Source organism: Ptiloglossa arizonensis, chromosome 1 (assembly GCF_051014685.1).
Source record: "Ptiloglossa arizonensis isolate GNS036 chromosome 1, iyPtiAriz1_principal, whole genome shotgun sequence".
In the NCBI taxonomy this organism is placed as follows: Eukaryota; Metazoa; Arthropoda; class Insecta; order Hymenoptera; family Colletidae; genus Ptiloglossa; species Ptiloglossa arizonensis.
The window spans coordinates 16828282-16841476 of record NC_135048.1 but is presented as its reverse complement, the minus strand read 5'-3'; the positions used below and the strand labels follow the sequence as shown (position 1 = coordinate 16841476).

Below are 13195 nucleotides of genomic sequence, written 5' to 3'. Positions count from 1 at the left end.
GGTCTCTTCTTTTCGACCGTGTATACATTCGGTCTGCTTTGCTCGTACAAATTGCTATTTAGAGAGTAAGACCTACGTCTCGATGGAGAGAATACTCGGTTACAAGAACAGAAATTTTATAAGAATTCCTTTGGCGCGATCATTGCAAAAAAAAAAATTGCTATACAGCATTAGAATTACTATATCATAGTTACACCCTCGACTTGATGGAGAGAATACTCGGTTACAAGAACAGAGATTTTATAAGAATTTTATTTGTCGCGATTGTTGTAAAGAAAAATTGCTATACAGTATTAGAATTACTATATCATAGTTACACCCTCGACTTGATGGAGAGAATACTCGGTTACAAGAACAGAAATTTTATAAGAATTTCTTTGGCGCGATCATTGCAAAAAAAAATTGCTATACAGCATTAGAATTACTATATCGTAGTTACACCCTCGACTTGATGGAGAGAATACTCGGTTACAAGAACAAAAGTTTTATAAGAATTTCATTTGTCGCAATCATTACGAGAAAATCGAATCTACTTACTATACAATATTAGAATTACTATATCATAGTCACACCCTCGATTCGATGGAGAGAATACTCGGTTACAAGAACAGAGATTTTATAAGAATTTCTTTGGTGCGATCATTGCAAAAAAAAATTGCTATACAATATTAAAATTACTATATCATAATTACACTCTCGATATAGTAATATCGTCTCGATGGAAAGAATATGGTCGCAAGAAGAAAGATCTTATAAGAATTTTATTTATCGCAATCGTCGCGAAAAAAATTGGATCAAATTGTTTTTATTGCACATCGATAAACCTTGTTTATGGTTAGATGTCGTAACAAACCCGTTATGATGCTTCGCACCACAATTATCGAGTTTCTGCGCAATATTCTTTGACTTTGTGCTTCGATAAAACCCGGTTTCCCCCTTTAATCTCTTCAACATCGAATTATTTTACGCAAGGTAAACAAAAATGAAAATTGAAATTGACATCTACCAATCCCGTGACGATGTTAATATAAATTGCAAAATTCGATCGAATATTTATACAAGTATTTATTCACAATGTTAGCTGTTACTTTTATATTACAATATTTAAAATAACCTAAAAATTAAATGTACGCGAGTACGCCAGTATTCCTGATGATAATCGTCAAACAAATGTCCGACCAATAATCGTTAACATCCGACCACGCCATATTTGATTTTCCATTCTTATAATAAAACGCTTTTTTTTTGTATTCGTAAGGTAGAAAGACGAATTTTCTGGAACATTGTAGAACCTCGATAATTATAAAAAATGTAATTAATGTAAAATCAATTTTTTCATTGCGATAATACTTCCAATATTTATTCTCCACGTTGAAACCTCCTTCACCGGAAACCTTGACGTTCGGTCTAAGCTTACCGTGGTTACGCAAGGCGAAAACCAATTGCATCCGATGAGATTGAAGTTTCCAAATATTCTTAATATTCTAGATCTCTGCGAACACATTTATGTTGTATTTAAGGAAAACAGGATTGGTAAGCGGTTGCTTCTAATTTTCAATTCAGATCGTAGCGTTCAAAAATTTAATATTCAGTTACACACTCGCGATCATAATTACAAAACAACCGAAATTCGAAACCCCGAGAACAGTTACTCGCTAACGGTACCTTAATACCGCTGCATCTATTGCATCGTAACGAAACAAGTTAAAAGCTCTCCATTAATTGGATAAAATACGAAAGTTCGTACATCGCAAAATGTGTTAGAAAAATTCAACCGAGGTAATACTAATAAATGAGATTAGTATAACGCAATTGAGGTTAGGTTTTAATAACAGCACTTTAGTGCACTTCGCCGCTTACCGTGTTTATGTATATTCCTTGTTTCGTTCGTTTTTATATCAAGTATCGTATCCTTCTTATTTTGCGTAACAAAGACCGAATAAAATAGAATAAAAAATTTAATATATATCATTTATGCTGAGTGTATGTACATATTTTGCTACATAATATTACTATAATGTTAGGTCGTCTCATAAATAATATAATTTTGTTTCAATACCTACATGGTCAAGATGCGAATAAACAACTTACTCTCGACGATTAATCAAATGTACAGGGGCAAAATTCGTGGTACAACTGAGGATAGGGTAATTGCTCGTAAAAAATAAATTTGGAAGAAATTTTGTTCCGAGAGAAGCTTTGTTCTCGAGAGAAACAACTTTGAAATGTCGACGAGTACTAATGTGTATATACATATAGTTGAGAGTTAAAAAGAATGCTTCTGGAAGGAATGCTAGTCCTATTGGTCAGAATTTCTACCCTTTCTTCGCAACGTACACGATCGAAGCGTCATCTATTGGTCGACGATGAATTCAGAATCCTTCTCAATACACAACTACCAAACCAGGTAGGTACAAGATACAAAATACAACAACAAAATGGAAAATGGTATTTTTCGTAACCATTCTCTTCAGGTCCCAACTGTACCTCGATTCGATGAACAGTCAGTCTATAAACAAACTTTTACTCTCACTTGTATTTGTCAACTTGCATTTTATACCTTTCAAATCGTATTTTTCAAACATTTGTTACCTAATGCCACGTATCTGTATTTTCACGCAAATTGTTACTCACATTACTGGAAGACGACTCGTTTGTTGCAAAAAGAAACCTAATCTTTCAACGTCTTGGTGTTTCATCGAATTTTAACCGAGAAGGTTATCAAACCAAGGGGTGAATCATAGAATTGGTAATTGTGGAGTGTTGACATTCAAGTTTTATGGGCTTTATTTCCCTTCATTTTTATTTATGGGGTCACCTAAAGTCTCTCCTTTGTACTGGGAATAATCAGAACCTCCCTTGATGAAGGAAAAAGAATATCGTAGCATTCTACGAATAGTAACTATTCGTAGCTGTTCAAATTTCATCCTACGTTAGCAAGAATACATGAATCATTAATTAACAGAACACAGATGTGCATTCGTCAGGGGAATCGACATTCTCGACAATTTGGTAATTCGTAACATCGGGAAATTGAATAGTCAATGACGCGTTTAATTTCCCCAGGCAACTTCATTTCACGATCTCTAGTACATATGTACACAGTTCGTGGTCTTATATACATTGTGTAGGTACACCATTTTGTAACCTTGCTTGTATGGATATATACGTTTCAGATATCATTTTACAATCTTGTACAAATTGCAATATGGTGACCTTGTATACGTTGTATGCATCATCTTATGAGCCAGTAGCTCATAGTAGATTGTATAACGTATTGTAAATTTGTGTATGCTATAGTCATCGTTTCATAAATTCTACTCATTATATTTATAATCGTATGGCCTTGTATACGTTCTATACCTCATTTTTCGTTCACAATCAGAAATTTCAAAATCGTTTTCCTCGAAAACGAAACCTGGTACGTAAAAAATTCGTTTTGAAGTATTTGTTTATTTTTCTACAAGAAAAATATTCTTATCATTCTGTCGCAACTTGTACAATTTAATTCACTTTCTCACAAGTTGCTCTTTTCTATCAATTTCTCTATCTTACTTAGAGACAATGTCATCAAATTTATAAATAGTACACGAAACGCTTGTGAAGCTTCTTTAACCAATCTTCAGATTAGGTGTATATCCAACAACGTCCATTAAATGTCCGATGAACGATCGAAAATTTCCCAATTGAAGTATTGCAACTTTTATAACTTTGCGGTCTGTTTCCTTCGGATTCTCGTGTTGATCCGATGTGATAAAACTCCACGTCTTGTAGCATGCATCGTTTTTATTTCAAAGTTCATTTCGAACAGCCTAATTACTCTTAATAAGGCTCTTTGGTTTTATTGTTTGGCCGCGAGCCAGCAGTTTATAATAGATAATTACTTCCACAGTTCATTGAACAAAACATTAAGCTTTCTACGAATGCAATACCGGTTCCCCGTTGTAGTATCAAGATTTAGTCGTGCATAAAATATTTTATCTGCACTCGTTAAACTTTGACGAGAGACGAGCTTCGGACTGCTTTGTCGAATTTTTCTGTATTCGAATACTTAAACAGTTCAACGAATCAAATATTCGACTAATATAATTCGAATGCTTTGAATACGTTCCCCGCTTCAAGACGAGAAACAAGTCAGCTGTCTTGAACGAGGGGTCGGTCGAGATTTTTTTCTCGACACTGATGCGACTCTACTCTCGAAGGAGGACAGTGAACGAAATACAATATCGAAAATAAACGAAATGAAGCAACAACGAAACTTCAAAGCGATACCGAACGCGTATCGATGTAGCGACTATTAACGCAATATAAAATGTTGTATATTTTTTTACTACAAGAAGATACAAAGGACCTTAAAACGGTTCAAATTATATGTGACAATTTTCCAACAGCATTGATCAAAGATACAAATGTAATTATTTACATGTTCGTGTATTTATAAAAAAAAAAAATTGATCGATAAGTAACTTGTTCTCGAACATAAATTGTAATTAATATGTAGATCATCGAATTCATGAATTGATTGAAAATTTCAGAGCAAGTAACAATAAATCATCAAGTATAATTCCTGTATCACAACTACGATCGTATATGTATATCTGTGATTAATGAAATCAATTTTCATAAATTTAATTAATGTCGAATACGGCAAATGAAGTGTAAAAAAAAGGAAAGTATTTTTCGAGAAATAATCTTTATTTATATTCTTAACTCTAATTTGCTTCAATTGTCAACCTTCGAATTACAATCGAATTGAATATGAAATTTAACCGTGAGAATTCTAGAAACGAATTTTTGAATACGAAATAAATTTCTAAATAATGAACCTCAATCGCTGATACTGTTACGTAATGTTATTTATTTACTATGTCGAGTTAAAAAAAAATGTAACCCGCAGTTACAACACAAATAAAGGAAACGATTAATCGTGCAAAGATAACGTATCTTGGTGTATAAATACTGATATTGCAAGTATACACTCTATCAGTTTAGCAAATTCAGAGACAGGTTGAATTCGGAGATAAGTTGCTTCATATATGTAGATCGTGTCCTATAACATAAGATATAACGATAATCAATATATGATCCAAGGGTTATCCCCACTACACGATCTCTGTTTCATTCGACAATAGGAGAAAGGCAATTCTCTGTATAAAAGAAAAATCGAAAATACAAAATACAATTTCCATATGCAAGACTCTGCTTTCGAGAAAATCATCTTTCAAAAATTCGACAAAATATTTAATTTCCCACGTCACGTATTTTATTCCAAACGAATACTTCGACAGCAAAAATCACGATTTATCTACTTAGTCTATCAACGTAAAACAAGTCGAGATTATTTCTATAAATTTTCTGTACATTTTTTCTACAAAGAACCTTAATATTTTGGGGTAATCAGCTCTGAAGAAACAGGAACAATCGAGTACGTATGATAATTACGACTAGCTTTAATTTCGTCGCAGAAGATATACTTTATTGTATCCATCGTGCAGAGATAATAATTCATAATCAAAACCGCCAATTCCTTATTCGTAATTTGAAAAAGAAATTACCCAAGCGTCGTATACATTAGAAAGCTCGCGACAGGGTTAGAAGTGTATCAAACGTATAGCCTACGGTTGAAAATGAACGAAAAGGGTACACGATGATCGCGAAGAAACAAGATCAGGTCCGAGTTACCAAAATATCGAATCATGGAATAGCAGAATCGAATCGTATCATTCCTTGATAATATTTTCCGGGGGTATTTTCGATATTGTCACTTACCCAATATACAGAGTTTCGAAAAGGGAACTCGGACACGTGTCACAGGAAGTCCGCTGAAACTTGTCGTCGAATATTAGTGTAGCACTGTAGCACTCACCTTGCCGGAGGTCGGTGAAGTTCTGAGAGGAGCTGACTCTTGGCAGGTTTCTCGATTCGCTTACGGAAGCCTCAACAAAACTCGGCAATCTAATTTGCTGGTAATTTACCTGCCGATATCTTCAATCATTGTTGTCATAGAACAGTTTTTAGCGAATGTTCCACTACTTATAATCCACCACGAATAAACCCGACAACCTTTTCTCGACCCCGCTGAATCTAATCGAATCGTCACAGCTCGCGATCGAGAATCGAAGATATTTTACACACACGAGAAACAATGATTGAAAATTTCGGGAAGAAACAACCGTACTGTGTTTCGCGTACGCGAAAAATATTGGAAAGACTTGTAAAGGATTACTCTGATAAGCTACACCGATCGAGAAGTACTTTTTGTTGGTAACAGCGAGTAAATAATATATGGAAATAATCGAGCAGCAAACAGGTACCACATGTATTATAAAAATAACTCGACGTCCTGAGAATCGATAGAATTGGTAGAGAAAGATAATGGTAGAAGGTGTGCAACAATTTTTTGAAAAAATTATTGGACTCTATCCCTGAAAGAGTAATTGATGCTTAGATGGACGAAATGTTACTACTACGAAACGAAATGTTTGCTCAAGTAATCGAACTTTTTATAATTTACAATTTTTCCAGAAATTTGTCGCACGTGTTAGCTGTAAATATTGTTTTAATTTGCAGTATCAAAATTATTTCTTATAGTCTGACAATGGCTTATATATTTGAATATATACATACATACGGATTATTGTTTTCTAATTTTACATATCGAACATTTTAGAAAAAATTAGTTACATAAATGTCAAATGGAAAAATATATTCCAGACAAAATAAATTGCATTCGTTTGTAACGGCGATGAAAAGTTTATTACCAATGTTAACAAAACACAAGTAGCCAGTACATATATTTATGCATAATAATGAAAACATTATCGTTTAATCGTCATTTAATATACACACTTTGAATATAAGGTACTTTTTACATTCCAACTATAACTAGTATCTTTACACTTTTTCTGTTCAATGTATTTCATAAATGGTTGAATTTACATGGAAATATAGTCTTGGACAATATTTTGCTCCACGTAGAAATATCGAATTTTCTTATAATACCCAACTTTTGGTCAAAATGTTAACCGTACAATTCAGATACTAAATAATGTTACTAAATAATGTTACATTATACAGGATATCAACAAGAATATGAGACCCTTCTTGAAATTCTATTCTTCGTGCCAATACAAATAAAAAAACCATTATACTTTTGCAATCTAAAATTTCATTATTTAGATATATGCAGATAAATTTTTACACTTGTGCGCATTATATATATTACATTCTCGGAGAGTTTTAAACAGCGCGCGTCGGAAGTCACGCTTGAAGTTAACTGCTCATATCTTGATAATGAAGACTCGCATTTATATTGTGTTATATCACAAGTTTTTCTTTATGTTATGATTTAAAATAGTTGAGACATATTTTTGAATGAACAATAGAGATACGGAAAATAATAATACATGCCTTAACTACTTTAACTTCATTATTCAATGCCTTATGTCCGAATAAAACTGGAGTAGCTCAATGCATTCTGTGTATTTTTTGAAGACATCGCGAAATTAGGTTGTTGGCTTGCACCAATTAATTATTGAAATTTGTGTAAAAAAATTAATTTCATATCACTTCACGCGTACAGTGGAAATAGAGTACGTTTATTTATTATAAGACAGTTATTAATTACTAAAATTTAAATTCTAGCAGACTTAGCATTCTAATTTTTCATTTCTATAACCTTAATCTTTTCTTCTTCATTTAGGGCACACTCCAAGAAAAATAATATTCCATATTCTACAATGAGCAAATACGTAAACCTCACAAAACTGAATACTGTATATGCTAAACGTATGAATCGTTTAAGTAATCAAATTTTCACAGAAATAGTTAAACCAACCAATTCAAAGTCCATGAAGGTTGTCCAATTATTTAGTGAAAAACCGATACAAAAGCGACCAGAAATTGTTGATTACTATCCACATCATATTGAAATTAATAAATTAATGAATCAACTTAGAGATTATGGCCTTTACAGAGATGAACATCAGGACTTTATTGAAGAATATGATCGATTAAGAGCATTGCGTGGCAAAATGAAATGGGTTCCACCACCAAAAAGAAACAAATAAATGTGTATAATATGTGTAAGCTCAACTCATTACGTTATATCATATATTTGATATAATTTATATTGTATATAATACATCTATATATTCAAAAATAAAATGTTACACGTACATAATAATATCAAAGAAATAACAAAATACAAAAAAATGTATAGATTTTTATAATATATAGTAGTAACATTGGAGTAGGAATTTGTCATATCCTCAAAATCAAAAGGTAATAAAAATTCAAAGTCATTTAATTCTGTTGAATCCTTGTTGCCTTCTGCTGTAGTTTTATCAAAATTTTTACTATTGCTTAATAATTTATTCTGGTACTTGAATTGTTTTTGCTTCTTCAAACAATCTACATTGTAATTTTGGTTTTCAGAACTTTTGGTTTTACCAATCTCTTTGTATTTATAAATATCATTACTTGGTTCTTTTAGTATATTTGCATAAGATACGTTGTGATAAACATTAGAGAAAGGTATATTTGTACCACCAAAATTATCTAAAACAGAAAGATACAATTTATTCCAAAAATGGGATTTTTTTGTATTTTCTGTAGTCGTTTCTTGATATGTTGCTACTATAGATGTGTTTTGTAACCACATTCTTGTATCCTGTGGCCAGTAATTTATTTGCAAAAGATCTGTATTATTCTGTGAGATATCAGATATATTGATGCTGTCTTTAAATTCATAGTTTTTTCCACTTGATCTTCTGTTATCATACCAATTTTCTATTTTCTCATTATTAAATATTAAGTTATGTATCCACATCCTTAAATAAAAGTTATGTATTTAAATTCAATTATAGATAAATAAACATTAAATGTTATAAAATAAAAGATTGTAAAAAACAAATATAAGTATATTCAATATAAAATGATGTATTTCTATTAATAAAATGTATCATTATGTTACATCATAAAATGCACAATGAATGTTTAACATTATACTAATAAAGTGAAACGCATTAAATCAAACTACATATGTGGGAAACTTCTTGTGTATGAATGTTTAAAAATATTATCACAACTCTGTCATTTTCAATATAAAATGGATAAGTAACTTTATTTCTAAAATTACAAATTATATTATATTTAAATCTACATATAAAACTATAGCTTATTATAAAGTTATACCTAAATGGACCAAGATCAAGATATGTTGCAAGATTTCCACACTCTAATGAAAAATTTGTCCAAGAAGCAAGTCCAAGTATAACCATTTCACGATACTGATTTTCGCATATAACCGGAGAACCAGGATTACCAGCACAAGCTTTCAATTCATCCTTAAACTCGATCATTGCACAAAATATATTTGTGTAATTTACACTTGTTTTTATTACGTATGTACATAATTTCCAGGAATTAAGAATCACTTCATGGTACTGAATTGGTTTAGCAAAAACTTTTGAAGACAGTGAAACATGACTCTGCCAACCAAATATTAAGCATGATGTGTAACTATTGTCAAAGTTGACAGGTACAACATTCGGTAAAGTTATTTTAGTATTACACATATCAAACGGTTCAATAAGTTTCAGAAGAGCTATGTTATGACTTCGATCAGGAAGAATAGAGTAAGCTTCATAGTGAGGATATATATAAGTAGCTTTTATAGATACTGTTTGTTTAGATCCAGATCCATTTAGCCCAGTAGCAAACAATATAATAGACTATATAAAAATTAAAATATAATTTTTAATATGCTTTCTTTTATATTACAGATAGAGAATAGCATACATTTCTTTTATCTTGAACACATTGTGCTGCAGTTAAAACCCAGTCTGGTGAAAGAAGTACTCCACCACATGGTATTATTGTTTCAAATTGTAACAACCAAGGAAATTGACCCTCGTGTGCTCTATTACCTCTGAGCAATGTACTTTTATATTCATTTAAAGATATTAACAGTAAGAATAGAATACATACTGACATATTTGCTGTAGTAAGAATATAACATTTTAGTTGTGTTTTGTTGTATGACTACATTCAAGTTATTGTCTTTATAATGAAATATAAAACAATTTTTAGTAGATATAAAATTATTTATTAAAACATAGTTCGAAATAAATTAACTATGGCAACAGTTGGCAGAACTTTTATTATTTACAGACTAGATACAAAAATGTAGATAAATTCATTATGAAGTTAAGTAATGAATTGTCAGTACCGTTGTAAAGAAATTAAGGTTATAAAAATCTATCTTCAATAATTCATAATTCTTCCTTTAAATCTTTTTCTTTTTCCTTGATATCTTCATTTTCGTTTTTCTTCCTCTTTTGTTTTTCTTTTACATCCTTACCATCATCTTTATCTTTAAGGCAAGAATCATCTCCTTCCTTTAATGCTCTTTCTGAACACAAATACCTAACAGATAAAAATTATATAATTCTATGAAGTTCAATTAATTGAAGATTGTCATAATTTTTAGGCAATGGATAGTGATGATTAATACTTGATTAAAGGAATTTCTCCTTGATGTTTATGGTACCACTCTTCAATATCAGACTCATGATTTTCAAGTAAATTTTCACATTGTGTTTTTAAAGTTGTAATTTCTACAGATGGTTTATCCCATAATTCATATGGAATTCCTAACTCAACTTTAACTCCTCTGTCCCTATAAATACAGAATAGTATTAATTATTTACAGTATCACAATGATATTCATTGCAAAAATATATATCTTACACAAGTCCATGAAGTGCTTTAAAAGTTTGACTCATCCCTTTTGCAAACCTTGTACTATCTGTACGCTCTTTATGAATATTATATTCCAATATTCGTTCGCAAAGATTCTCCATACTTTCTACTAAACGTAATTCTCTGAAAATTAAAATAATAATTATTACATTTTGCAAACATACTGTTTGAAGTTTTTAAAATACATTTGTAATTTACGATTTTTTGTATTCTTTCTTTCTTTTAGGGACAACATCATCAACAGAATACCCAATTTCGAGTACATCGTGTGTTTTTCCAGTTTCATCTAATCTAGCTTCCAATTCTGTGGCAACAACCTTGCAAACTGTACAGTAAAATAATATTATACGTCACTAAGTATTACAACAGGTTATACAAAATACTTCTATACCGTGTTTGTAAAAATTACCTTCGCATTTATCTGCATATTTTACGCCTTGTTCTTCTTCCGGACTACCGATGACGAAATACGCAAATAATAAATGCGTTACAAAAATTTTTATGAAAGCGTACATTGCTAGATTACAATTTTAATAATTACTTTAAGGAACTATATGGTTAAGGAAGACATGAAAACATTTATTCACGTTTATGAATCTAACATTTAACCATATCTATAGTTTTTTTTACTACATTATTGTAAATGTAATAAAGTGTTTCACCTAATTTAACTAAAACACTTGCAATGTTAATTATAATTTATTTGGTTCGTGCGAGAATGTAGATCTTATCAAATATGATAAGTAATCTACGAATTTTATGAAAACCATGATAAATCACAGTAAAGAATTTTATTGATTGGTTTCTTTAATTCTATACCTTATCAGACATTATGTAAAGGAAACTACTCATTAATTTACTTTAACAACATGTAAATAAACTTGATTTATACAAGGAACTCGTTTTCATTGGATGTATTCTATGCATTGATACAGGCGGTATATTTGAAAATATCCAATAAAAGCACAGCACGTCACGAAAGATAAATGTTTAGTGGCGTTTAAATATTGTATAGTATCAATGTGTTTAAGATATTAATCAATATAAAGTAGCACCCTGGTCACATTCTCACACATGTTTATTTCATATTTAATCTTCATTAAGAGTATTTAAATACTTAGATTTATTAAAAATTTTACTCTTAAATATCAAATTGTAAATATCAAATAATTGTGAAACATTGCATTCTTCCCCATTCAAAAAATAGTAATTAATACGATTCATATATAGTTTGTATCTATCGAAATTTATATTCAAAGCACGAGATATATTTGATAAATAATAGTGCAATTCTGAGATTGATAAACTATTTTAAATTTTACATACAGCAGAGATATTAACAAAGCATTGTTATTTCAGAGAAATACATGAAACTCGTTATACATAAGTTAAATGTTTCAGAATGTTAGATAGAATTGGTTTGTTATAGAGTTAGTAACTTTGCGGTACTATTTATTATAATTCCTTTGAACTTATGTCGCGCAAGTATCAAGAGCTTTGGCGCGCGAAAACAAAACATTTCCGGTAGGAGAAAAAGTAACTTGAACTAAGTCCCTTACCTGGTAAGAATCTGCGTAACTGGATATACGCCAAAGACGAGAGAGGGACATAGTGAGAACGAATGATGTATTACTATCTACGTAAGTGGCGGCTGAATCACGCACAGCAAACGAGGTAGAAACTGCGACAGTTAACGAGGTATTATTATCTACTTACTGCAATGTTTAGTGATGCTTTTAAACGTACGGTCATTTAAGTCTATGTACGTACCCCTAATATAATATGAAAAACCATAATAAATTAAGAATATACACCGTTATAAGACTGTTTATTTTTACAATTGGGAATAAAAAAGATATTAATTTAACGATAAGAACTTTAATGTAGCTATTGTCACGTTCCCAAGAATTATTTAACATTAATTGAAAAACAATTTCATACTTGTAAGATCTTCGAAACTTGCATCTTTGTGTATAAATATTTCTTTCTTTTTAGCTTATGTATATTGGAAAAATTGTATTTCTTTACTTTACAATGATAACATTTAGAAATTATATACTATTCAGAAATGAAATCTTTACTCTACTTTTCCTACCATTTTTGGAATATACAGAAAAAGTTTGTTTTATTAAATTGGCACAAAAATGTGAAAACATTTTTTTAAGATATTTCGCACGATGCTATTCCTCATTTATCTCGTATGAAATAAAAGAACTTGTCATTTTTATGAACAAATAAAAGATAATTATTAGAATAAGTACAAATGGTTGATTTGTATGTCGTTTATGTTTAAAAATACTTCGAAATGAACGAAACGATGATTATTAAATTTTTGTTCCTTAAACATCCAACTACTCTTCCTTCACTACTATTGTTTCTAAATATTTTGGTCAAAAAAAGGGTTGATTACAGCAACGAATCTATTTGAAGA

General features: G+C 30.7%; 3 protein-coding genes across 6 annotated transcripts in view; 1 reads left to right on the top strand and 2 right to left on the bottom strand.

Moving 5' to 3' along the window:
* The window catches only part of Ggamma30a (guanine nucleotide-binding protein subunit gamma-e), a 34292-nt gene extending 28411 nt beyond the window's left edge, over positions 1-5881 (bottom strand). Inside the window, exon 1 of the mRNA XM_076310573.1 lies at positions 5770-5881. The gene's annotated coding sequence lies outside the window, so the exon portion shown is untranslated. The remainder of the gene's footprint in view (positions 1-5769) is intronic.
* Positions 5882-7318: 1437 nt separating this feature from the next.
* Mrps33 (mitochondrial ribosomal protein S33) lies at positions 7319-10167 on the top strand. Of its 4 annotated transcripts, none has more exons than XR_012991915.1 (4): positions 7319-7592; positions 7703-8283; positions 9424-9541; positions 9786-10167. XR_012991915.1 is itself a non-coding variant. In XM_076310561.1 (2 exons), the coding sequence occupies exon 2, from the start codon at positions 7740-7742 to the stop codon at positions 8067-8069; it is 330 nt and encodes a 109-aa protein (XP_076166676.1). In that variant the 5' UTR covers positions 7319-7592; positions 7703-7739; the 3' UTR covers positions 8070-8913. The 4 variants fall into 4 exon arrangements, 1 of the variants encoding a protein (XP_076166676.1); XR_012991914.1 differs by having other exon boundaries at positions 9424-9553; XR_012991913.1 differs by having other exon boundaries at positions 9424-9638.
* On the bottom strand, positions 10144-11572 carry Cnpyb (FGF signaling regulator protein canopy b). Its single transcript, XM_076310538.1, has 5 exons — positions 11174-11572; positions 10963-11089; positions 10753-10887; positions 10517-10681; positions 10144-10428 (listed from the first exon to the last, which is right to left on the bottom strand). Exons 1-5 carry the CDS (start codon positions 11277-11279, stop codon positions 10275-10277), a joined length of 687 nt encoding a protein of 228 aa, XP_076166653.1. The 5' UTR covers positions 11280-11572; the 3' UTR covers positions 10144-10274.
* Between the last annotated feature and the right edge of the window lie 1623 nt (positions 11573-13195).

What these genes read in the sequence shown, in the direction of transcription:
- Cnpyb (XM_076310538.1), bottom strand. Translation starts at nt 11,279, where the DNA reads ATGTACGCTTTCATAAAAATTTTTGTAACGCATTTATTATTTGCGTAT. An exon ending in ATATGCAGATAAATGCGAAG is followed by an intron (nt 11,090 to 11,173) that starts GTAATTTTTACA and finishes TTTACTGTACAG; the next exon opens with TTTGCAAGGTTGTTGCCACA. An exon ending in AAAGCACTTCATGGACTTGT is followed by an intron (nt 10,682 to 10,752) that starts GTAAGATATATA and finishes CTGTATTTATAG; the next exon opens with GGACAGAGGAGTTAAAGTTG.
- Mrps33 (XM_076310561.1), top strand. Translation starts at nt 7,740, where the DNA reads ATGAGCAAATACGTAAACCTCACAAAACTGAATACTGTATATGCTAAA.